This window comes from Neolamprologus brichardi, chromosome 22 (assembly GCF_056152115.1).
Source record: "Neolamprologus brichardi isolate AB-2024 chromosome 22, ASM5615211v1, whole genome shotgun sequence".
Lineage (NCBI taxonomy): Eukaryota > Metazoa > Chordata > Actinopteri > Cichliformes > Cichlidae > Neolamprologus > Neolamprologus brichardi.
Window position 1 is genome coordinate 31,480,403 of NC_142124.1, and position 24,186 is coordinate 31,504,588.

Here is a 24,186-nt window from a genome sequence, read left to right on the forward strand (position 1 = left end):
GAGTGTGCCTTATGTATGAATTTTGGTTGTGCTTACTGACCTTGAACCGATTTTGGCGTGCAGAAATCTGTTAAAAAATGTTTTAGTACAACTTTGGTAAGCCGCACTGCTTTATGGATTGTCAGAGCATTACGGCTGCCGTAGCTTCGCGGAGTAATCTGGGTCCAAAACTCCGTCTGTTTCAGGTCCCAAAGTCAAACGAACACTGAGAGTTAAAAATGGAGTTAGAAGTTAACAGGAAGTTAGCTCGCTAGTTTCCACCTAAACATTTCATACCATGTTCTTACTGAGAGATTTTTGAAACTAATTAAAACGTACAGCTCTGCTATCACTTCCAACATAAATGAAGACAGAAAACTAAACAGCAGTGACGTTTGCAGGGTTACTGAAGTTGGACTACCTGGTATATAATGTTGTGCTACGTGATTGCTAGCGACACAGCTATGTTAGCATAACATTAGCACAGTGAAGCTGGAGGATGAACGCCAACTTTTTTTCCACTCGATAAAAGTTAACGTGAGGGATTCTGGTGGTCAGGGACAAATGCAGTCGCATAGCAGGATGCTATACATGGGCCAAACTTCAGTCAGAAGAACAACTGAGATTATTCATTCACAATACGAGGTTAGTTATTAATATACTGCAACAACATGGGAACAGAACAGCTGCGAGAGAATTCAACATTAATGAATCAATGTTACGGAAGTGGAGGAAGCGCAGTTTTTGGCTTTCCCCATATTTCAAAAGTGCCTCTTCTCTTTGCTATGACTGTCGACCGCCATAATTTGCAGATGATAATGGTTGTAGCCGCTGCGATGCTTTCGACCAAACAGGCGCAGCTTGATGACATCATCAACATGCGCTATCGCGGTAGAGCAGTATAGTCAAAATCTCTATCGTTGGTCAAATTTATATCGTTTCTATCGTATATCGTTTATATCGCCCACCCCTAAGGCAGACAGAGTAACAGTAAGTTTGTCAATGGGAAACTGAAGCAGAAGTAGCTAGGAGAGACACAACTATGACGGCGAAGACAATATGGTGGTGCCCTCCTGTACCAACCAGGGCTTGATGAGGTTATTCAGAGCAGGTGGGAGGACAACTCAAGCAGAAGGACTTGGCCAATAGGTTGACCCTAGGAACCCAGAACTCCACCTGAAAATTGAAAGATTGTCATAAGAAGTGAGAGAGGAACAGAAAAAAAATAGCATACCCAGATCATGACACCAGTTAGACTTGGAAGTAGAGCAGGGCGATATGACCAAAAATATTTATCACGATATACATTTAAAAAATTCGCGATAACGATATAACTGACGATATAATTGACACGAGACAAAATACTTTACAACTCCACAACTTTATTAGTGCAAAAAACCCATCAATGTATTTTCACTTAAACATGCAGCTGTTTTTTATGTGCATTAAAGTTATATAAAAACGTAACAGTGCAAATTGCTTGCTGACAGTTTAACCAAAAGGCATTTCCAGTGGAAACTGGCCGACATATCCTCAGCATAACCATGTATAATATCCACAAAACTTAAAAAGAGATTATATACACACACAATACGGTAACATTATGTTGAAGCACAGTACGTATCACTCCGCGAGGCTCCGCCTACGATAGCCGTAATGCTCCGATAATCCATCAAGCGGTGTGGCTTCGTAGTTTAGCAAAGTCGTACTGAAACATTTGACAGATTTTCGAGCGCCGTGTACATAAAATCACTGTCGACTTTCAGAAAAATCAAAGGATTGATTTTAAGTGCGCCGTATTTTCCAAACAACACGGCAATGACGACGGCCTGCTAGCATGCTCTACCAAAAATAGTGCTTTGTTGCGTATCTGACGGACAAAAGCTAAACCAGTTCCACACCACTGAAGTTGCAGCATTTTTACAAACCAATTCTGGTTTCATTTAACGATCCACTTTCGCTCTCCTCATTCTGCGTCGCCGCCATGTGCGTATGTAAACAAAGGCACTGCGCATGCGCGTTTTACCCATATTCTATCGCAATATTTCATTTTCCTATCGTTGCCCAAAATTACACGGGTATTACCGTGAACGGTATGATATAGCCCAGCCCTACTTGGAAGTATTGTTGTATAAATGAATTGGCCCTGACAAATTCTGTATCAACGGGACAAAAAGATAAAGCAACTAATTGTTCTGTATTTTGAAGTCTTCAAACTATTTCAGATTTCTTTAAGTGGAATGAAAAACAGATCTTATCCTATTGTAAAACATTGTTACTCCTTCCTCCCTGATGAGACTTTGACTTAAACTTTTACTCTTCCTTGTGATATCAGTTGTCTGACTTATTCTGCCCATAGCAGACAGGCCATCACTGCTCTATTACAGAGGGTTGTGTACAGGATCGACAGCCTCACAGAGGGTTTTTGTCATTTCAAACTCAAACAGTTGCTTAATGATGAAGAATGACTGAAGAGCTTATTTGATTCATCTACCTGATATATTAATCAATGTAATCTTAAACCTTTCATGTCTCTTCTTCTCCACTAGTTTCGCCTGTGGCTGCTTGGCCTGGGTTTCAGTCTTGCATATGGCAGCATGTTCACCAAGATCTGGTGGGTTCACACTGTCTTCACAAAGAAGGATGAAAAGAAGGATAAGAAGAAGGTAAATGTGACAGGAAGTTGAATCTTTACATTTGACAGCTCTTTGAATTTGAATTATGGGACTTTATGCAGTTTGTTGAAAAACTAAATACACTTGTACAATACTAAGAGCATTCCAGTGTTCTACTGTAAAGTCAAATGGGAAGCTGCCTGTTGACCACTAATCCTGGCTGTAACCGCACAATAGGCACAATATTTACTCATTTGTGCATGGAAACATTCAGGGTAAAACTGTCAGACTCACATGAACACCACCTAAATTTGTTCTTAACCACCATATGTCTTTTTAGTTAACCCTTTAAAACCGTTCAGAGCGGGCACGCAACTACTTTTAAATCCCGGTAGCTCTGCAACCACGTAAGCTAGTGCAATAATTTTTTTTGCATATGAAACCGGAGGAGTTGTACTGACATCTTATGCCATCAGCTTGTCCTCGGTCACAGTTTCCTTCCACATATAGCTTTGCAAAAACTGCATAAAAAGCTCTTGCAGCAACAAAAACATCATATTCCAGAAACACGCTTTGCCGATCCGATCAGCTGTTCATAACACTTCCTACGTCCATCAGCGTGAACTGTCGCATGTCCTCCATGACCTGCCCGAAACCGGAAGTGACGTCATTTTGCAGAAATGTAGTTTTTTACCATCAGGGCCTCAATGAGCCAATACTGGTGTTTTTAAAAGTTATCTTTGACTTTATGACTTTCTGTGTCGTTTCTGGGATGCTTAGGACTCATATTGCACTGCTGGAAATAGTTTATTTTGATGCATATGCTGCTTTTTTGCAAATTTGCATTATAATATTTATTTTAGTTTTTCCTGCAGTTTATAAAAATTGGTGTATTTCAAAAATAAAACTATGAAGACACTCAAAATAAATTTCCTGTGGTGGGAAACTATTTTGTGCAACTTTTTTGTATTTACAGTTTTGAGGGATAAGCCTCTTAAATTTAGACTAGAAATATATGTTAAAAAACAAAAATGATTTTCAATTTTTTTGTAGTTTATTGCACTTTTTTTGCAATTTATGTAATTACTATGCACTTAATGCAGATATATTATTAAAATCTAGGCTGTAATGGTTGTATTGATGTATAGCAACTTGAAATGTTCCCAAAAATGGCTCCACAGCATGTAAATATATAATATAAGCTCTGGCGGACTTGGTTCTATGGTAGGTCTTAAAGGGTTAATCAGATTCATTGCAAGTCCACAAGCACATGTTCCCTGCCTGCAATCGTTATATTGTCTGCATACGTCACACCACTTCTCTAAATCTCAATATCTCTGGAAACATATTTGTCTCCAGTTTAAGCTGAGAAAGTGGAAAAGTCTGCATCGCCGAGGCAAAAAAGCAAAGCGAGTCTGACTGCAGGAATTGAAATAATAGTGTGGAAGAAGTAAGCTAGCAATGTTTCTATGGGAGTAATTACCATTAACATTAACATTCCCTCCCCCCCCAAATAAAAGCTGAAATAACAAGTGTGTTTAATATTATATTGCTGCTCAGTTATTAAAAAAGAGAAAATATTGTGTGTTATTTAAAAGTGTCATTGTATAAATACTGTGACTATAGTAGAAACAGAGATTAGGGATTAGAGATTCCCCATTAATAGTCTACAGACCCCTGAAATCCCAGTATGGATGTAGTTGCAGACAAAGTAAAGTTTAACTAGTTAAACTTAGAAATAGGAAGAAGAAACCCTAAACATAACTTACACATAGTAGACATAAAGAACAAGATTTATTCTTCAGTTAATTTAAAAAATATATATTGATACCATCCTTTTCTTGACCTTTTCATAAAATGAAACTTCAATATTTTCTAATGAAAATGTCACAATGGACCGAACAGACTCAGGCGCAGACACAGCTCTGAAAACAAGAGTTCACGAGTTTATTTACAATTTTCACCAAGGTTCAGAATATTTACAAGGTGTGGGATGGGATAGAGGGTCCAAGGCTCCGAGGGATGAGGGAAAGGGAATCCACACACATCTCCTTCAGCAATCTCATGTCCACACTTCCTCCGCTCACACACACTCCTCTTCTGCCACTCACACTTTCGCCTCTTACGCTCCAGCTCACACTGCCGCACTCAGGGATCAGTTCACAAACTGGTCCTGGTCCATTTTCTATATACAGAAACGAGTATTAATACGAGCCAGAAATACACAGCGAGCAAAAATTAGATTAAGATGGGGCTGCGCAAACTCAGGTTGTTCAACAGCTCTGCTATGAGACGCTCACGGCCTCAAATAGTGGCCGAGGAGACGGGACTAATAAGCAGCAGGAAGCGGCAATCAGAGCAGGTGTGTGGGCCAAAGGCGGGAGCCCAATAATGAGCTCCGCCCAGGCAGGCAGGAGACAGCGAGGAGAAGAGAACCCAATAAGCATGACCTGCAAATGCATCCACGATTCTGTTTGTTTTTGTTTTGTTTTTTGTTGTTTTTAAAATGGTCTGTCTCATAGCATCACATTTATACGAGAGGAAATCGCATCCAAGACCAAGGTTAGGTTGAGCAATCTTGGTTTATTCAAAGAACAGTTAATTTGGTTACAGGACACAAACTCTGGGACAGACACTTACTACCACAATCCGTTTCCATTGAACGGATTTAGGGATGGTTTAATGCAGTAGTGCATTCAATTTCCTGGAGAGTTAATCTGAGAAGTTAGCTGCACTATGCTCTACACTGGAAGGCCACTGGCAATTGCCGTCTAATAAACAAACATGCTCGTATTAGATTCTGTAGAAATACATGGAAATGTGAGAGTCTATTTTAAGTTAATAGAAAGTGTAAATAATATTTCAAGTACTGGCAGCTCAACAGCTCTAGTCCGTCTCAGAATATCAGTATCTATTGTGTGGTTGTGTTGTTCAACAAGCAGATCATGTCTCTCTGTTGCCGTCGTGTCTTTCTGAAAAGCCCAAAAGCTTTAGGAGCTCCGAGGAAGCTCTAGGAATAATGCTGCAAAATCAATCCTCTTTACAGAGCTGCAGCTGGTCCCTTAAAATCTTCAGGGTTTTTTCCCTTTCTTTTAAGCTGAAAGCATAAGAAACACTTATATATTTACTAAGTAAGGTAGCTGTGTGTGCTCATCAGTATGGTCCCTTTGTCTCTTCCCCTGCCACGACCAAGTGCTTCGAGGGTAGATTGAATTGGCCTCAGTTAATGATGGATTATTGTTTTCACATCCAGTTTGGTCTAGTCTACTTATGGCTTCATAAATCCCTCTCTCACAAAATCAAAAAGAGAGGATTTATGTGTTTTTCTGATCCCTCATCATCCTGCTTTAGTGATCACCACGACCCTCTTTCCCAGCAGCACCTGGAACCATGGAAACTCTACGCGACTGTTGGCGTTCTGCTTGGCATCGACATCCTGTCCCTCATGATCTGGCAGATTGTTGATCCTTTGCACATCACAGTGGAGGTATGAGCATTTTCATTTTTGGTTTAGTTGTAACAGTTTTTTGTGAGTAGCCATGTAGATAACTTTGCTTTAGTTGTAAACGTTTGTTTTCTTTGTTTTCATAAGACTCGCACGTCTTTTCTTTCCTTGCAAATTTGTTTTATACAACATAGTGCCATCTTGATTGAGACCAATGGTAATGTTTCAAATTGTCATGCACTAAAAAGGGAGCACTCTAATGAGTAAATCTTCATGAGCCATGTAAATCTTATGAGACAAACATTCATTAACTAAAACAAACACTTATTTCCAGTCAAACATTTAGGCTTTTAGAACATTACACAACCCTAGGCTGTTGAATTTGTAGCTGGTGAGGTTCGTGACACTGTGTGTTTATTGTGTTTACCTGTTTTTCTTTTTCTTGTTTTTTTATTGGAGCAGAAATTTACCAGAGAAGCTCCCAAAGGGGATCTTGATGTTTTGATCCAGCCCTTACTGGAGCACTGCAACTCAGAAAAGATGAACACCTGGCTTGGTGAGCAGAACACTAGCTCAACGTGCCTTCACTATTTCTCTCAAATTTTCTTTTTATCAAAATTGTTGCTTGCACTTGCAGTGCATTTCAACCAAGTTAGACAGCCAGAACTGCAGTCCTCATAGTAAAACTGACCCATATACTGGATCTGTTTCATGTATTACCTATTCCAAAACAGCAAATACAAGCTGAATTGCTCCTCACTGCTATTATCTATTAATCTGCAGGTGTGGTATATGGTTATAAAGGCTTACTACTGCTGCTTGGCATCTTCCTCGCCTATGAGACCAAGTCCATCTCTACAGAGAAAATCAATGATCATCGTGCTGTGGGCATGGCCATCTATAATGTTGCCGTAAGTTTAAAGTGGTGTGTGTGTGTGTGTGGCAACTCCCTGGAGGTGGTTTTTGCTGGCAATATCTTTTCAGAGGGCAAAAATAGTTACTACACAGCACTTAGCTACACTAACTGCTTGCTAGCATTCAAAACCCCTCACGGTGTGGTTTATTTTTTATTTTTACCGGCCCCGTGTCCTATGGCTCATTAATCGGATTAGTTGAAGTTAGCCTACAATCAAAGACAGATGTTTAAGCAATCACCTGCAAAAGTTGGCCTTTAGTGAAGAAAGGCCAAAGTAAGAGCTATCTAAAGAAATATGAGGAAGACAATCTGATAAAAGGAAAAGGTCAAAATATAGCAAGTTACCTCCCTGTCAATCTTCTCTTGTAGTTTTATTGTTTTGTCACTACGACTTGATTGACATTACAAATCACTAATTTCTGGAGCCATCTTTAGAACTCCATAAACTTACCATATCAAAAGTCTGGTTAGTATGTGTGTTTGTCAGTACATCTTAGGAGCCAAGGTAATGTAACTCTCAGTAGTGTTCCTCTCTCCGGGCTGTGTTAGTCTGCAGGCATGGTCTTTCACTTTCAATCCTTTACCAGTGCTACTACTCTCAGCAGGCATATTGGCATTTATTTGTTTATGCTCTACTGAGAAAGCTCTGTCATCATTGATGGCAATGCTCACATCCAGCCCAATTTGTGGAGTAACTATACTATACAACTGCTGGACACACATGTTGCACAGTGCTGTGCCACAACACATACCCAAGCTGACACAGCTGTAATGTGTCCTCATCATCGGGAATAAAGTCATATGCAGAAATATACACAAATCATATTCCACATTAGCACTTTTGTTAGGCAGTGTTATGCTCACATATTTGCTTGCTTTTTGTAGAAGTCTACTATCTTCTGATTTTTTTGAAGAGGAATCAGTCAATGTACAGAAGGTTCATTTTCTCTTTAAAAATCAGTTAAGAGTTACTTTGCAGGCAAACAATAATGGCCTAGTTCCACCCCGTAGGGTTCCTTTAAGGTTTGTTATTCCTTACTCCGAGAGAAAAGAAGGCTGTTATTGAGGATGCAGCTTCTAAATGATGGAACAACAAGCATAATTTAAACATTCTTAATAGTCAGTTGTTGAGCGTTTTAATGTGTATAGGAAACACCACCGTGTTTTTGGGCAAGATGGCGCCTGTGTTTGGCTTTGCCGCTGCTACAGCTCGCTGGAGGCGACAGTGTAGTTTTTCACTGTCATCAATCGTCGTTTGCAATATAATTTTTTTTCTTTTGTGTTCTGACTTTGCTTCTGCTGCTTCAATTTATGATCGGGTTACGCTGTTAACCCTTTAAGACCTACCATAGAACCAAGTCCGCCAGAGCTTATATTATATTTTTACATGCTGTGGAGCCATTTTTGGGAGCATTTCAAGTTGCTATACATCAATACAACCATTACAGCCTAGATTTTAATAATATATCTGCATTAAGTGCATAGTAATTACATAAATTGCAAAAAAAGTGCAATAAACTACAAAAAAATTGAAAATCGTTTTTGTTTTTTTAACATATATTTCTAGTTAGAGAAATTTAAGAGGCTTATCCCTCAAAACTGTAAATACAAAAAAGTTGCACAAAATAGTTTCCCACCACAGGAAATTTATTCTGAGTGTCTTCATAGTTTTATTTTTGAAATACACCAATTTTTATACACTGCAGGAAAAACAAAAATAAATATTATAATGCAAATTTGCAAAAAAGCAGCATATGCATCAAAATAAACTATTTCCAGCAGTGCAATATGAGTCCTAAGCATTACTTTTAAAAACACCAGTATAGGCTCATTGAGGCTCGGATGGTAAAAAACTACATTTCCGCAAAAATGACGTCACTTCCGGTTTCGGGCAGGTCATGGCGGACATGCGATAGTTCGCGCTGACGTCTAATCCAATGTAGGAAGTGTTATGAACAGCTGATCGGATCGCAAAGCATGTTTCTGGAATATTATGTTTTTGTTCCTGCAAGTGCTTTTTATGCAGTCTTTGCAAAGCTTTATGTGGAAGGAAACTGTGACCGAGGACAAGCTGATGACATAAGATGTAAGTACAACTCCTCCGGTTTCATATGCAAAAAAAATTATTGCACTAGCTCACGTGGTTGCAGAGCTACCGGGATTTAAAAATAGTTACGCAAAACAGAGCGTGCCCGCTCCGACCGGTCTAAAGGGTTAAACATCAAAGATTCAATGGAGAGCTACTGTGACAGCTGGAAGAGCTACAGGAAAACTTTTTTCTCCTCCTTTGGTGTGTTCCTCACCTGAGTGCATGCTACTGTGCACAACTTCGACCCCCAAGAGACGAAAAAGGGGAACGAGGGCTGGCGTCCAGGTGAAATGGAGAAGATATCGGAGGCTAGCTACTTGGCTGTGGGGAGACTCCCGGTGCCTGCGACCAGTTCCTCTCCTGTCATTTGCTGGGGATGTTATGCCTGTGCCTGGGACCCTGACCCCATGGCTCGAAAGCAGTTTGCTCACCCTGCTTCCGTCATCCGTTCTCCGTTTTGCTCATGACAGAGTCGCAAGCCTGCCCAGAAGGTCCACAGGTGTGCACAGGTGTTTAATTCAAGTGCCGCTGCATTCAGCTGTTGATTTCGCAGATAAACCGTCATCTGTTCGGTTCGCCCTGCTTAATGTTTGCTCCATAATGAACAAATTATTTATTCTAAATGATCTCTTTATTAAATTTTATTAGATTTTATGTGTCTGACTGAGATGTGGCAGAAACGTAAGGATTATGTTCACTTGAATGAAATCTGCCCGGCTGGCTGCTCTGTCATTGGAACTCCGCGTCTTTTGGGACATGGTGGAGGACCTGCTGCTGTTTACCAGGACAGACTCACATGCAGACTGATGACCTCGGACTCTTTTTCTTCATTTGAATCACAGATGATGAAGGTCGGTTCTCTGAAACTCAGCAGCCTGCAACAAGTGCTTTAAGCTGATACTGTGATACTGTCAAAGGAGGTAACACCTCGAATCTGATGAAACACCTGGCGACGCATATCGTTTTTTTAAAAGCCGAGAAATGCGCCGTATTTGATAGCTTGCTGGATGCTCCCAGGATGTGGTTGTGAATGCTAGAGCACTCTGGAATGCACACAAAGCCTTTGCAGACTATTAAGGATTGCACATCCTATCACTACCATATGCAAACTTATATTATTAAAAGATTATACTGACTACTAAGTACAATTTTCTATTGACATTCCCTCCTGTTTGTCACGTATAAACGTTTAAGTGAGATATCAGTATGTAACACCTTGTTGTACATTTTCTGCCACATCGTCATGAATCACACAAAGTCTTCATGTTCCAACAGGTCGGGGTCATCATCATCATCGTTTGTCACGGCTATGTATGCAGCAACAGTGGAAAATATTATGTGGTTAACCATGAGTTTTAGACATGGCAGGATGCATGTTACAAAGACACAAAATAAAAGTAAAAATACTCCAACTCCGATGAGTAATCTTTTTAGCACCTGTAGCCAGGAGCCAGTGTAAATCCAAGAATACCAGTCACTTGTATCACTTACATAGTCTTGATTTTGGGCCTGCTGGATCTGTCTCAAGGCATTCAGGGCATCAGTCATGTTTGATGAGTGTACATTGTCTGCCTCGTGGTTCAACGGTTTCCGGCATCAGCTGGGGTCCTGTAAGTTTGAGCGTCGTAGTCAAGGTAACCAGGAGGGTCCACCTTCTCATGGCTACGTACAGGTCCGTCACACCCTACTACTTGGTTACTCTAGAGTTGGCCAATGGCTGGAGGTTGAAGTGCAAGCAATGCTCAATCAGCACTTCCCCCTCGCCACTGAAGCAACCAAGTGAGGGTGAAACTTTCCCTTACTAGTTGATTTCTGTGAAGGAAGTGGAATCCTCTGGGACCTCGACCTTTTTGCAGTGGCTCTGATGTATCCAGGAGGGTCTCTCTGCTATTTGGAGTGGTCAGAAGCACTTGGTATGGACCCTCCCACCGTGGCGAGCTCCAATTTTTCCTTTGGAGTATTCGGACAAGGATCCAATCTCCTGGCTTTAACCTGCAAGAGATAGGTGAATAAGAGTCTTGCGGCAGTTTATTGTTCAAAACAACTTCTCTGTTTATCAACAATCGAGTCATCCAATCCGCCAGACTGGTTTCACGGATTGATTTATCTAGTGGCTCGCTAGTAACTGGTAGTGGAAAAGGTCTCCCATGTATAATTTCAAATGGGGACACTTTGTTACTTCCTTGTGTTATTCTCATCCACATTTTGACCAGGCCTACACATTCTGGCCATGGTCTGCCAGTTTCTTCCATCGTTTTCCTGAGCCTTTGCTTTATAGTGCCATTTGTTCTCTCCACTAATCCTGCACTCTGTGGATGGTAGGCACAATGGTGTTTCAAACTGAAACCTAGTGCTTCAGATGCTTTACTGATCACGTCATTTACAAAATGGGTTCCATTATCTGATCTTATCAGAGTAGGAATAACATATGTTGGAATGAAATGGTTGCATAGACACTTTGCAACTGAGATTGCGTCTGCTTTTTTCACTGGGTAGATTTCTGGCCATTTTGAGAAAACATCTATAATTACTAGAGCGTATTTTGAGCCCTGCCACTCATTCAATTCAATGAAGTCCATATGATTTGTATGAAATGGGTGAGGTGGTATAGGAAAATGTCCTCTTTTTGGTCTTAAGTTACCTTAGGTATTATTTTTTTGGCAGGTCATACATGTTCTCACATATTCTTTTGCTAAAGTTTCAAAATTTACAGTGTAGAATTGTTGGTTCATTATAAAGATCATGGATTGGATCAACTGGTCCCTAAATGCAATTGACACCCATTTCTCAACGAGAAGTTTGGGCTTGGTTGAGCCTGAGTGCTGAAGATATCTACCTATTTGGAACCATGGTAACAGGGTTCTGGCTGATCGGAGCTGGCTTGGCCCTGACTTATCGAAGAATTAAGAAAGCGGAACCGGCTGTTCAAACCCCCACAAGGCTGCCCGCTTGGATTGGAACGATGGGAGAGGCGTGAGTTTCTCAAAATGGGCTCATTGAGTGCACCACGGATAAGATCTTGGAGAGGCTACGGCTGCTGTGAATACTCAGAATAAGATCTCTGACTGCAGACTGGATACATCTCGGAAGGGCTAGCCCGGAATAACATCTCTGGGCGCAAAATGGATGACATCTCGGGGAGGCACACTGCCGTGAGTTCTCAGAAATCGGCTCCTTGAGCACAAGAAATGACAACATCACAGAACGCAAGTATGGCGAAGCTCGCGGCTCTCCAACGGGAGATTGAGAGACCAGTGTTGGACTGTAGAACTGCTTTGGAATTCATATGAGCTGTTTGCACTAAAGTAAAAAAATAACATCACTTCATGCGGATACCCTCTCGGCGCCAGCTGCAAGGCCAGAGCTGAACAAAACACCCTGATAACGACTGTGTTGAGTCTGTTCCTTCCCATTCCATGCAAGGCCACCTGGGATGGCTGGAAGACTGTTTACTTAGCCTGGCAGGGCGAAGGACACTGTCTCAGCTGAACTATGGACACGCACACACAACCATTATCCTGATACTGATAAGCACTCACTGACGCATCACCCTCCCTACCCCGGATCCAACGCCACCTCCAACGCTTACCTCCCCTCTGATGTGGACATCGGGTCAGTTGGAGGCGCAGTCGAAAGATTGCAGCGGTCCCAGATCAGATGTACACACTGGAAGTCTTTCCCATGTTGCTTGTCTGTGTTTATTGTGCTATGGTGTGTTGATATCTGTGCATTCCTGTATTATCCCTTTGTGTTACACATTTCGATGTTTTTTTCCTCGCTACCTGGCCTGACCTGTCTCCCCAATGTGATGTTTGTATTGTATGTACGGTCGGCAAGGTCTGTCATCTCGGTTGTGGGCAAAAGACCTGCAACTGACAAATAAAGGCTATCTCATCTCATCTCATCATCATCCCCCCTGATGAGACATGGCTTAAACCATGGCTCACTAGAGCGGCTGTTTTGTGTAATGATTTGGGAAGAATGGGTTTTCCTGCTATTTTGATTATGTCATCAGTGTCTAGTACTGCTCTGTGTTTTAGCCATTGCTTTTGTTCTTTTGATGGTGCTGCTTTTTGCAGCTTTATCAGCAAAATTGTTTCCCTTTGTAATTTCAGAGTCATCCTTCTGATGTGCTGCACATTTGCAAATTGCTAAATGTGCAGCACATAAGGAGTTTCCTCCCATGTAAACAGATGTGTGCCGTGATAACACTTTCATCCACACACTAGAAATAAGGAACTAATTTCAACCCTCTGTTACATCTTATTCACTTATTTTATAATCCAGTAATTTTTTCAAATCTAGTATCCATCAACTAATTTGCATATCAACTTATAATGCACTAAATTGACAGGTCAACAGAAATGCACGTTCAAAATATTATCACAAAAGAGAATTTCCTTCATACAGTAAATTACTTATGCTGCATCAATCAAACAGAAAGCATCTCACAATTTATTGTATTACCAGCTAGATTTATTGTCTGATTACTGCTTGGTCATACCAGACTCTCTCTGTGTCTTTATTTTTTTTCCTCTGTTTTCACAAACATTTCACCTATTGTCCTGCAAGCTGAAGAGTTAAATGTCAACAGTGGATAAATTCAGCATTTGATAGCAAAACTCTTCCCTGCTTTAACACCAATGAGAGATATAGGCGCATGTATAGTGTGTGCTATAGTGTAAGTTGTTCTTTATTGCATGTATGTTTGTTAGTACGCTTGCATGCAGGGCCTGTGGGTCTGTCTCACCCAAAAACGGCATTTTCTTAACAGCTGCCTTTCTCTCGCGTGTGTTAAGAAAGGCAAATGTGTTTGTAGCAGTTGTGAGATTATTATGCTGTTATATATTACTTTATACCTGTAATCAATGAGTACTGATACTGCTGTAGGCCACATCATACTTCTTGTGTAATCAGTATGTAGTTTTAGTTTGCATCATACTTCTGAGTTAAAAGAATGTGAAAATCATTAGATTTATTAGATAGGTTTGTATTATCCTATACTGCTGATCTACTGTGAGTGAGTTACACTGTTTCATGACTTTTCATACTGCTGAGTTATGAAGAGAATATTGTCTTCAGAGAGTCAGGGCCTTTTTGTTTTATCTATTAGCTCTCTGCCTTCACCTGAGAGGGTGTGCCCTAAGTATGTGACCTCAGGTCTCCATAATTAGAGTTTATTTAAAGATACCTTGTGGCTTTAACTCAGCCAAGTGACGTAACATAGCCATAGTTTTTGCTTACACCCTTCCTCTGTGTGGCCAGTCACTAAAATGTCATCTACGTAGAGTAGAGCGTTTGATATCACTGAGAACCATTATACTGATTCAAGTCACTCCAAAAGAACAGAGTGGGGATTTGCTACTACTGGTGGCATCATTTCAGTGATTTCCTTTATTGCTCGCAGATCATGCACTAGACGGTATTTTGCAGTATTAGCTTTCTTCACCACTTAAACAAAACATCACTCTTTGTTTTATTATTATTATTATTATTATTATTATTATTATTATTTTAAATTCTCCTTTCTCAAAAACAGAAAATCAAGTTGTAGTTGTTCTTTGCTGAGAAACACAAAACCCCCTTTTTTTTTCTCTTTTTTTTCCAAGACAAGAAACTAAGTTTTAACTTTTCTGATTTGTCACCTAAAAACAAAACACACAACCCAGCTCTCAGCTGGCTCTGAACTTATCATCATCAAGGTTGCATGATGAGAGCCACTTCAGAAGTCACAGTGCTCCTCACTCAAGCAACACGTCAAAAACAAAAACAAATTGCTGATGGCATGAACACTTTACACACATGAGTCAGGATGCAAAAAAGGCTGCTGCCAAAGGCAAATCAGAAGTATGAGGAGAAAAAACTGAGCTCACAGACAGCTGCATGTTTGAGCTCTCATGCAGCTCCTGGTCTAAAAAACGTGTTACTTGCTCATCAGCTTAGCAGTGACCACATATTTAATTCAGCTTCTCAATTTTGTAGCTTTAGCTGTTGTATACAGGGTTTAGCTTATTAGTTGTTAGTGTAGGTGTGCTCTATATTTCAACAATGTCTCATCTAGGATGACAGGTTTTCAAGCAGGTCAAGTGCCTCTATGCACTTAATTAGTTTATTTTCTTTATTTTCTTCATCTCATATGTTATTGTACTGAATTTGAGCAAACCTTAAGCTTGATGCAGACTGCTTTTAACAGTTATCCACCTCACATCATAACTGACGGAGGTGCCTCTTCATATTAATATTATTTCATTATTAATACTATTATTTTTATATAACAGCATTTTTATTTTATTTTGTATCCACCAAGGGCTGCGGGTGATCTGCAGTTTCACCCTTTCCCAAGCTGGAGACATTTTCCTTTTCACACACTTTCCTTGGCTGAACAATGACACAACCTTAATATACCTTATGCATCTCTCTATTTCATTTAATATGTGTTTGTGTGAATTATCTGCTTTCATTCATTCTATTCATTCTGGGCATGATCTTCATCCCAACTATGTTTCATTGTTAATACCAGTTTACAGGTTGTTATCCTTGCTATTGTTAGTTTGACTACATTACAGTTAAGCTCTAATGTAATTTAGCCTTCGTTTATTTTACTTTATTCCTCTTGTATTTATATCTATTCAGTCGGGTCTGTTTCCAACCCTTTTTAAACTACTTTAAACTACTTTGATCTCTAATTTTCACTTGGTGAGGGATTATTATGTTCTTCCTAGTCTGAACTGCTCTCTTCACCTGAGTTGCTATCCTATTCTGAGTTACTGTCTTCTTTGTGTCTTACAGTCACGTACAAAATGTCCCTCTTTTCCACACCTCCAGCATGTAGTGCTAAAGTCACTGTTTGGTGTGTGTCTGCCTCTACCTCTTGCTCTTCCACTATGCATTCCTCTCCCTTTCTTTTGGATTAGTCCTGCTCCGGCTTGTTGTTTTTCTAAACATTTCTCATCAGGTGTTAATTTAGCTTGTTTATTCTCCATTTTCAAAGATTTTGCTGATATGACTTAACAACATTAGTTCAGTTATAGTACACCAACATCTCTGACACATTAGCACTAAGGGAACACTGAATAACCTGGTGGTTTTTGTCCATAAAACTACTCGTCTAAGATTACCACAAAGTAAAAGATCTCTCAGCAAAATTATGCAACATTTTAGGCACTATTGCCCCGATCAAATCAGTGAGCTGAGATTTTTTTATTCTAAACATGAACTACTGTTACAGCAACAGACATGGACTTCTGGTGTCCCACACAACAACTCTATGTGAAGGAGCCAAACACATGCCTGCTCCTCTCGTTAATCTATAGCACCAAAACATCAGTCAGTCACCTGTGACTCGCCGCTTCACCTCTGAGCTACAACATGGCAGAGCTGCCTCTGTCACCTGATAAATAACAGTGAGACATTCACATACATGCAGTCACACATGTGCTTCAAATACAGTCATGAACCAACAAGTCATCATCCAATTTCACCTGTGATCTTGTGTTGTGGTGGACCACTGGAGGGCTCCACTCACACCCAGTTCTCAGGAAGTGTTGTTGCTGTGTTTTGGAGGGAAAAGAGTTCAGTTGTGTGGTGATAAGTAATAAACGAGCAGTGTCAATCGAGAGCTCTCGTGTCGTCTGTGTTTACCTCCACATTGGTGACCCCTGACTTGAACATGTTGCAGTCCGATGGTGGCACCGACTCCGCTCTGGATGCATCAGCAGCCGCCAGCCCTCTGCCTCCGGCTGCAGCTACGTTTGCTGTGGCGCTCGAGCTGCCGGACTTTTGGCTTCACGATCCCCCGTCGTGGTTCGTGCACGTGGAGGCTCAGTTCGCCCTTCGTGGCATCTCGGCTGACGACACGAAATATCACCATGTAGTGGCTTCTCTCGACCCGCTAGCCACCCGTCGTGCGTTGACTCTCCTCCGGGACCCACCCACCCGAGGGAAGTACGCCGCCCTTAAGGAGCTGCTTCTTCGGCGCTATGCCCTCTCCGACGCAGAGCGAGCCGAGAAGCTCCTCTCCCTCTCAGGCCTGGGTGGCGGTACGGCTCTCGAACTGATGGAGCACATGCTATCCTTTGTCGGACCGGACGACGGGGGATTCCTCTTCGCCCACATATTCCTCCGACAGCTGCCGGCGGCCGTGAGAGCCGGCCTCGCCAACTCTCCGCTTCTGGGCACGAAGGATTATCGCTCCCTGGCTGAGGACGCGGATCGTATTCTCCTGGCTACCCGCACTTTCCACGATCACGACCTAGTTCCCGCTTCGCCGGCGGCGCCTTCCACTTCCCCACTGACCTGCCCCGACGTCTCCGATCCTTCGCTGACGGCAAAGATCGCGGCACAGCGACACCACGGACGGGACCTCTGTTTCTACCATCAGCGTTTTGGCGCCAGAGCGCGCCGCTGCCTGCCGCCTTGTGCTTTTCCGACCCTGGGACATGGACCCCGCCAGCGCGCTGTAGCGGCCGCGACCGCTGGCGACAAAGAAAAACTGCTCTTCATAGAAGACTCGCGCTCTGGGAGACGTTTCCTGGTCGACTCCGGCTCCCAGAAGAGCCTCCTTCCCCCGTCCGGAGCCGACAGTTTAGCAGCGGGCTGCGGACCGCAGCTTATTGCGGCTAATGGCTCTCCCATCGCAACGTTCGGGGAAAGGTTCGTGACTGTTTGTTTTCATGGTCGGGATTTCCAATGGAACTTTGTTGTTGCCGCTAGCTCTGTACCTATTTTGGGCGCCGATTTTCTTTGTGCCCACGGACTGCTGGTCGATGTCGCTAACAGACGCTTAATCGATGCACTGTCTTTTTCTTCAATGCCCTGTTTCACTCGCGCCATCGAGCCCCTGAATCGGGCTAATTTAGTGACTTCAGGGAATGTTTTTCAGCGTTTGCTCTTGGAGTTCCCTTCACTGACTGTTCCTAATTTTTCGAACACGGCAACGAAGCACGGGGTTGAACATTATATCCCGACGGTCGGTCCGCCGGTGTTCGCACGCGCGCGTCGCCTCGACCCCGCGAAACTCTCCGTCGCTCGGGAAGAGTTTGCCGCAATGGAGCGCCTCGGCATAGTGCAGCGCTCGAATAGTGCCTGGGCTTCTCCGCTACACATGGTGCCCAAGTCAGACGGTCGGTGGCGGCCGTGTGGGGATTTTCGCCGTTTGAATAATGTCACGGAGAACGACCGTTACCCCATTCCCCACATCCAGGATTTTTCCGCCCACCTCGCCGGCACCTCGATTTTTTCTAAAATTGACTTGGTGCGGGGGTATCACCAGGTTCCCGTGCGCGCCGAAGACGTCCCCAAAACTGCCGTTATTACCCCTTTCGGCCTGTTCGAATTTTTGCGCATGCCGTTCGGCCTGAAAGGTGCCGCCCAGACTTTTCAGCGGTTGATGGACTCTGTTTTGCGCGGGCTGCCCTTCGTCTTCGTGTACCTTGACGATATATTGGTGGCCAGCTGCTCTGAGAGTCAGCACGCGTCCCATCTGCACCAGGTTTTCCAGCGCTTGGCGGCACACGGCCTGATCGTCAACCCCTCCAAGTGCCAGTTCGGCTTGCCGGTTCTGGATTTCTTGGGCCACCGCATTTCCGCTGACGGTGTGGTTCCGTTGCCAGACAAGGTCCGGGCCGTTTCGGCTTTTCCGCGTCCTGCGTCCGTTAAAGCGCTGCAGGAGTTCTTGGGGATGGTCAATTTCTACAACCGCTTTCTCCCCAGAGCTGCGCACCTGCTGCAGCCTCTCTATGCTGCCTTGAAGGGTAAAACAGCTAAGGACCCGATTGATTGGCTCCCTGAACGCATCCAGGCATTTTCTGGGGCCAAGACCGCGCTGGCAAACGCCGCCCTGCTGGCCCACCCGTTTCCGTCGGCGGAGATTGCGTTGACCTCCGACGCGTCGGACGTGGCAGTGGGTGTTAGAACAGCGGGTCTCCGGTGTCTGGCAACCGCTCGCTTTTTTTAGTCGCACGCTTAGGGACAGTGAGCGCAAATATAGCGTTTTTGACAGGGAGTTGCTGGCCCTGCACCTCGCGACACGGCATTTTCGGTTTTTTCTCGAGGGTCGGAGCTTCACCGCATACGTCGATCATAAACCTTTGACATTCGCGATGTCCAAGGTCTCTGATCCGTGGAGCGGGCGCCAGCAGCGCCAGTTGGCAGCCATTTCAGAGTTCACAACTGACATTCAGCACGTGGCTGGTAAGTCCAACTGCGTGGCTGACTGTCTATCCCGTGTGCTGGTCTCTCCCGTTTATGTTGGCATAGACTTCGAGGCTATGGCCGCTGACCAACAGGCCGACCCGGACGTCCTTGCCCTTCGGTCTGCGCAAACGGGCCTTGTATTGGAGGACAGACCCGTGTGGAACGGCGGGCCCAGCCTGCTTTGCGATGTTTCCACCAGCCGTCCACGCCCTGTAGTCCCCCTTTCGTGGCGTCGTCGCGTTTTCGACTCCGTACACGCCCTCTCTCATCCAGGCGTCCGGGCCTCGGTCAAGCTGGTCAGCTCTAGGTTCGTTTGGCCGGGCCTTCGTAAATCAGTGAAAGAGTGGGCAGCCGCATGCATCCCATGCCAACGTGCTAAGATCCATAGGCACACACAGGCGCCCCTCGAATCCTTCCACGTTCCAGGGAGGCGTTTTGATCATGTGCATGTGGATCTGGTTGGTCCTCTGCCGCAGTCACAAGGTTTCACGCACCTTTTGACTGTAGTGGACCGCACAACCCGCTGGCCTGAGGCAGTGCCTCTGGCGTCCACTACAGCAGCAGCAGTGGCCAGGGCATTTTTGTCAACGTGGGTTTCGCGTTTCGGTCCCCCCGCCGACATCACCTCAGACAGGGGCCCCCAGTTCGTTTCCGAGCTTTGGTCTGCCATGGCTGACGGCCTGGGGGTCAAGGTCCACCGAACCACGGCGTACCACCCGCAGGCCAACGGGATGTGCGAACGTTTCCACCGGTCGCTTAAGGCCGCGTTCCGTGCTTCTCTCACAGATGGCAACTGGGTTGACCGCCTTCCATGGGTTTTACTGGGGTTGCGCTGCGCGGTTAAAGAAGACCTTGGGGTTTCCCCGGCTGAACTGGTCCTCGGTCAGCCCCTCCGGGTCCCCGGGGAATTCTTGCCTGAGAGCCCACCCCCGTGCTTCGCTCCATCTGTGCTGTCTCTCCGTCCCCCAAGAGACTCGTTTTCTCTTCCTGGCCCAGTGCACCATTGTGTGCCCGACACCTTTGTTCCAAGGTCGTTGGACTCCTCACAGTTTGTTTTTGTCAGGCATGACGCTCATAGGCCTCCGCTGCGTCCACTGTATGACGGCCCCTTTAGGGTTATTCAACCGGGCCGGAAGTATTTCCTTTTGGATTTTGGGGGTCGACAGGAGGCTGTTTCTATTGACAGACTTAAACCAGCACATGTGCTTCGGGATGATCAGGTGGTGCCGGCTCAGGCCCCCCGCCGTGGCCGCCCGCCTTCCACTGGACCGGACAATCCTGCTTCTTCCTCTGGGAGCGCCCCCCGCCTGGCGGGGCCCGAGCTGTCTTCAGTTCTTCCTGACCGCCCATGCCAGCCTGGCCCTCAGGCTCGCTTCCCCTCCGCCAGCTCTCCACCTCCCCGCTTCAGCCGTTCTGGACGTTTAATTAAAGCGAGGGTTCTGGACTAGGGGATGACCCTACTGGGTGTTCAGGGGGGGCATGTGTGGTGGACCACTGGAGGGCTCCACTCACACCCAGTTCTCAGGAAGTGTTGTTGCTGTGTTTTGGAGGGAAAAGAGTTCAGTTGTGTGGTGATAAGTAATAAACGAGCAGTGTCAATCGAGAGCTCTCGTGTCGTCTGTGTTTACCTCCACAGTGTCACCATTACTCTCTGAGCTTTGTGTTGGTTCTTCTGTCACCTGACAAATAGGACAAACATGACAATAAGAATAAAATGTGCAGCTGCTTCAGTGTTTCTGTCAGTTTGTGCAGATCTTGACTCGTCAGTAATGTTTGCAGGGTGAGTGCATTTTAAAACAATTTGTGCAAACTGCACTACAAGGTGGATATTTGCAAAATCATGACGACCTCATGATATATTGTCTCAAAAATTAACCCTATGAATACGTCAGTGCCATTAGGATGAAATTATTGTGTCACCAACATTTTAATGTTAGACATATAATTTAACAGCCTCTGTAAACTAATATCCTGGCTTACTCGACGCTGCCGTTTTCTCTGACAGCTTCAATCAAAATTAGAAATGCTGCTCTGAGACTGAGATAACTCATAGTGCTGCCTGCTGTGCAGTTAGTTTCCAAAACACGTTATTCATTTTTTTCATTCTATCGGGTTTGTTTTTCGTTACTCAAAGAGATCAAATTATTGGTGAGCACATGTCCCTTCCGTCCATGCCAAATCTATGCCCTTGGCTCCACCCCCACAACATTACTGGCCTTGTGGATCAGTTAATTTAGTCTGTTGGTATCTGTGACCCTCAACCTGCTGCCCCAGCATGCAACAGCATAGAGGATAGCACTGACCACAACAGAGATACAACAATATAACATTAATTAGTGGGGATAGTGAAAACGTCTGTTTACGTTTGTTAGTCACTTGGCTATGATAGTAAACAGTAGACACTGATGTAGCTGACTGAACCTTTTGGACTGTGTTCAGCAGAATATTAATTAGTCATTGTCGATTGTTGATTTGTCCTGTTCTCATTGTATGACAAATTATGATGTCTGTTTGTCAGCCGTTTGCATACTATGCATACTCTCTCTCTCTCTTCATATATGTGTGTGTGTGTTTAACCATGCTTCTCTGGTTAAATTCAATATGGTTCTGACTAGGGATGGGTATCGTTTAGGTTTTATCCGATACCGGTGCCAAACTGGTACTTTTGAAACGGTGCCGGTGCTTAAATGGTGCTCAAACCAGTGCTTAAAGAATGGAGAACACAAAATTGGTCCAAAAACCTCTCATGTTCAGCTGTTTTTATTGTAAAAAGGTAACAATGTTAGCCTTTTCTGCAGCTATGGGGCATATATGGTATCACTCTTAGCTGGAAGCAGTGCTTAAACAATGGAAAAAACAAAAACTTTGTCTAAAAACCTCTCATGTTTAACTGTTTTCCACTTTTTCTTTGGTCATTTTAGCCTTTTTGGCCAGGATGAAGGGAGTATCTGCCATCAAACAAGAAGACAGCTGCATGTAGCTACGACAGTGTTTGCTAGTTCACCTTACATGCATTAATGTAATAACGTGGTTAGCCTACTCAAAGTAAATTATACACGAACAACATGAAGCTACTCACGCAGAGAAGAACGGCTGCCGCTGCATCATCATCCGTCACCACCACACCCGCAGTAGATGTGCACGGTGTGAGGTCTCGCAGCAAGCTATCAAATACGGTGCATTTTTCTGCTTTTAAAAAAAACGCTATGCGTCGCCAGGTGTTTCATTGGATTTGAGGAGTTACCTCCTTTGACAGTATCACAGTATCAGCTTAAAGCACTTGTTGCAGCTGCTGAGTTTGCATCTTTTGCTGTGAAGTACAGCCAGACTTTTGACGCTTCGCCTTGGGCATGTTTAATCTGTAGCTCTGCTCTAAAAGAACGTACGTACCTGGGCCCGCCTACTATCCTCGGAAACGTAAAATGATTGGCTAGAATTCGAAGTGTATCACATCTCAGGGAAAAAAAAGCACAGAAATGTGCGCTGCTTTTCGGTCTGGTTACTACCGTTTATGTCAGAACCGGTGCCATGATGGCACCGGATACCGGTACCCATCCCTAGTTCTGACAACAGGTGTGGCTGTAGCTCAGGTGGCAGAGCGGATCAGCCACTAACCAGAAGGTCGGTGGTTCAATCCCAGGCTGCTCCAGTCTGCATGCCAAATATCCTTGGGCAAGATACTAACACCATGTTGCTCTCTGATGCATCCATCGGAGCGTGAATGTGTGTGAATGTTAGATACTTAGCACTTAAGCTTAGAAGTGCTTGTGTGATTGGGTGAATGAATTAGCTGTATAAAGCGCTTTGAGTGCTCGGACAGAGTAGAAAAGCGCTATATAAGAACCAGTCCATTTACCATTTAACAGTTTTTATGATAAAATATGTTAAGGTACAATCCTTAATATGTTTAATGTGTGGGTGGGAGTGGGGGCGCCAAACAGGCTAGGTCCGCCACTGTTCAGCATCATGGATTCTTTAAATTTTATGGTAAATGGTCTGTATTTGTTTTTTGTACTGTGGGTTTAAATATTAAGCGTATTTGTTCTGTAGACATCTGATCATGATGATGCACAGATGAAAGAAGTGCACTCTTGAACACCCAGACTGTAAGCACCAGAGGAAACGAGTAGCTATGGAAGGACCAAATGTTTTACCGAAAGGTATTGCAATACTAGGACCACAAATTTAGAGAGTAAAAGTGTCATAAAAGTTATAGTTTATGGTCAGAAAAAAAATTCTACAATGTCAACATGTTAGATATTAAATTGACAAAAGAAGAAAATATGACAAAAAGAAGATCAAGAGTATTCACATGGTCATGAGTGAGGCCGTTGAATACATGTTGAATAAAATCAAAAGATTCCCACAGCTGTTTTTTTCAGTGCCCATGAATATTAAAATCCCACAATATGCAGTCGTGCATTACTGTTACTGAGGACAAAAGATCTGAATTCTACAATAGAGCTTTTATTTTTGGTGGACTGTAGATGAGAATGAAAAGCAGCGGGGTCATGGATTCAGTACTAAAAATAAGTGATTCAAAACTTATGGAGTTCATTAGCAACAGATGAGCAGATGCTTTGAACTTGGCTGCCCACCTCAGAATAAGATGCCCTAGGTTTAAATTCTGTCTAACAGGGCTGTCAGGACAGAATGGAAAAGAGCCGAGCACAGATGAAGTGCCATTAGAGTTTTTAAAATCTTGCCAGATTAGATTCTAGCACTAAGACAGCTGAAAAAGTGGAAATGGATGGATGGATGCCTGATATGATTTCAAGAGGGGGCTGGATCTGCAAAGGCAACATATTTTCACTTCTATCTTTGTTTATTAAGGAAACTTTTTATATAATGGGTGATTAGGTTCTCAGAATTGTAAATGTGAGCCTATCTTCTGGTATAGCAAGATACTAACCCCATGTTTGCCTACTGGTGGTGGTCAGAGGGCCCG

General features: G+C 43.7%; 1 protein-coding gene across 2 annotated transcripts in view; it reads left to right on the plus strand.

The window, feature by feature from the left end:
• gabbr1b (gamma-aminobutyric acid (GABA) B receptor, 1b) overlaps positions 1 to 24,186 on the plus strand; it is a 106,192-nt gene that overhangs the window by 61,732 nt on the left and 20,274 nt on the right. Inside the window, exons 12-15 of one of the 2 annotated variants that reach the window (XM_087835030.1) lie at positions 2,529 to 2,645; positions 5,971 to 6,081; positions 6,502 to 6,595; positions 6,823 to 6,950. In XM_087835030.1, coding sequence (XP_087691156.1) covers positions 2,529 to 2,645; positions 5,971 to 6,081; positions 6,502 to 6,595; positions 6,823 to 6,950 — 450 coding nt within the window. The remainder of the gene's footprint in view (positions 1 to 2,528; positions 2,646 to 5,970; positions 6,082 to 6,501; positions 6,596 to 6,822; positions 6,951 to 24,186) is intronic. The other variant, XM_087835031.1, reaches the window with a different exon arrangement.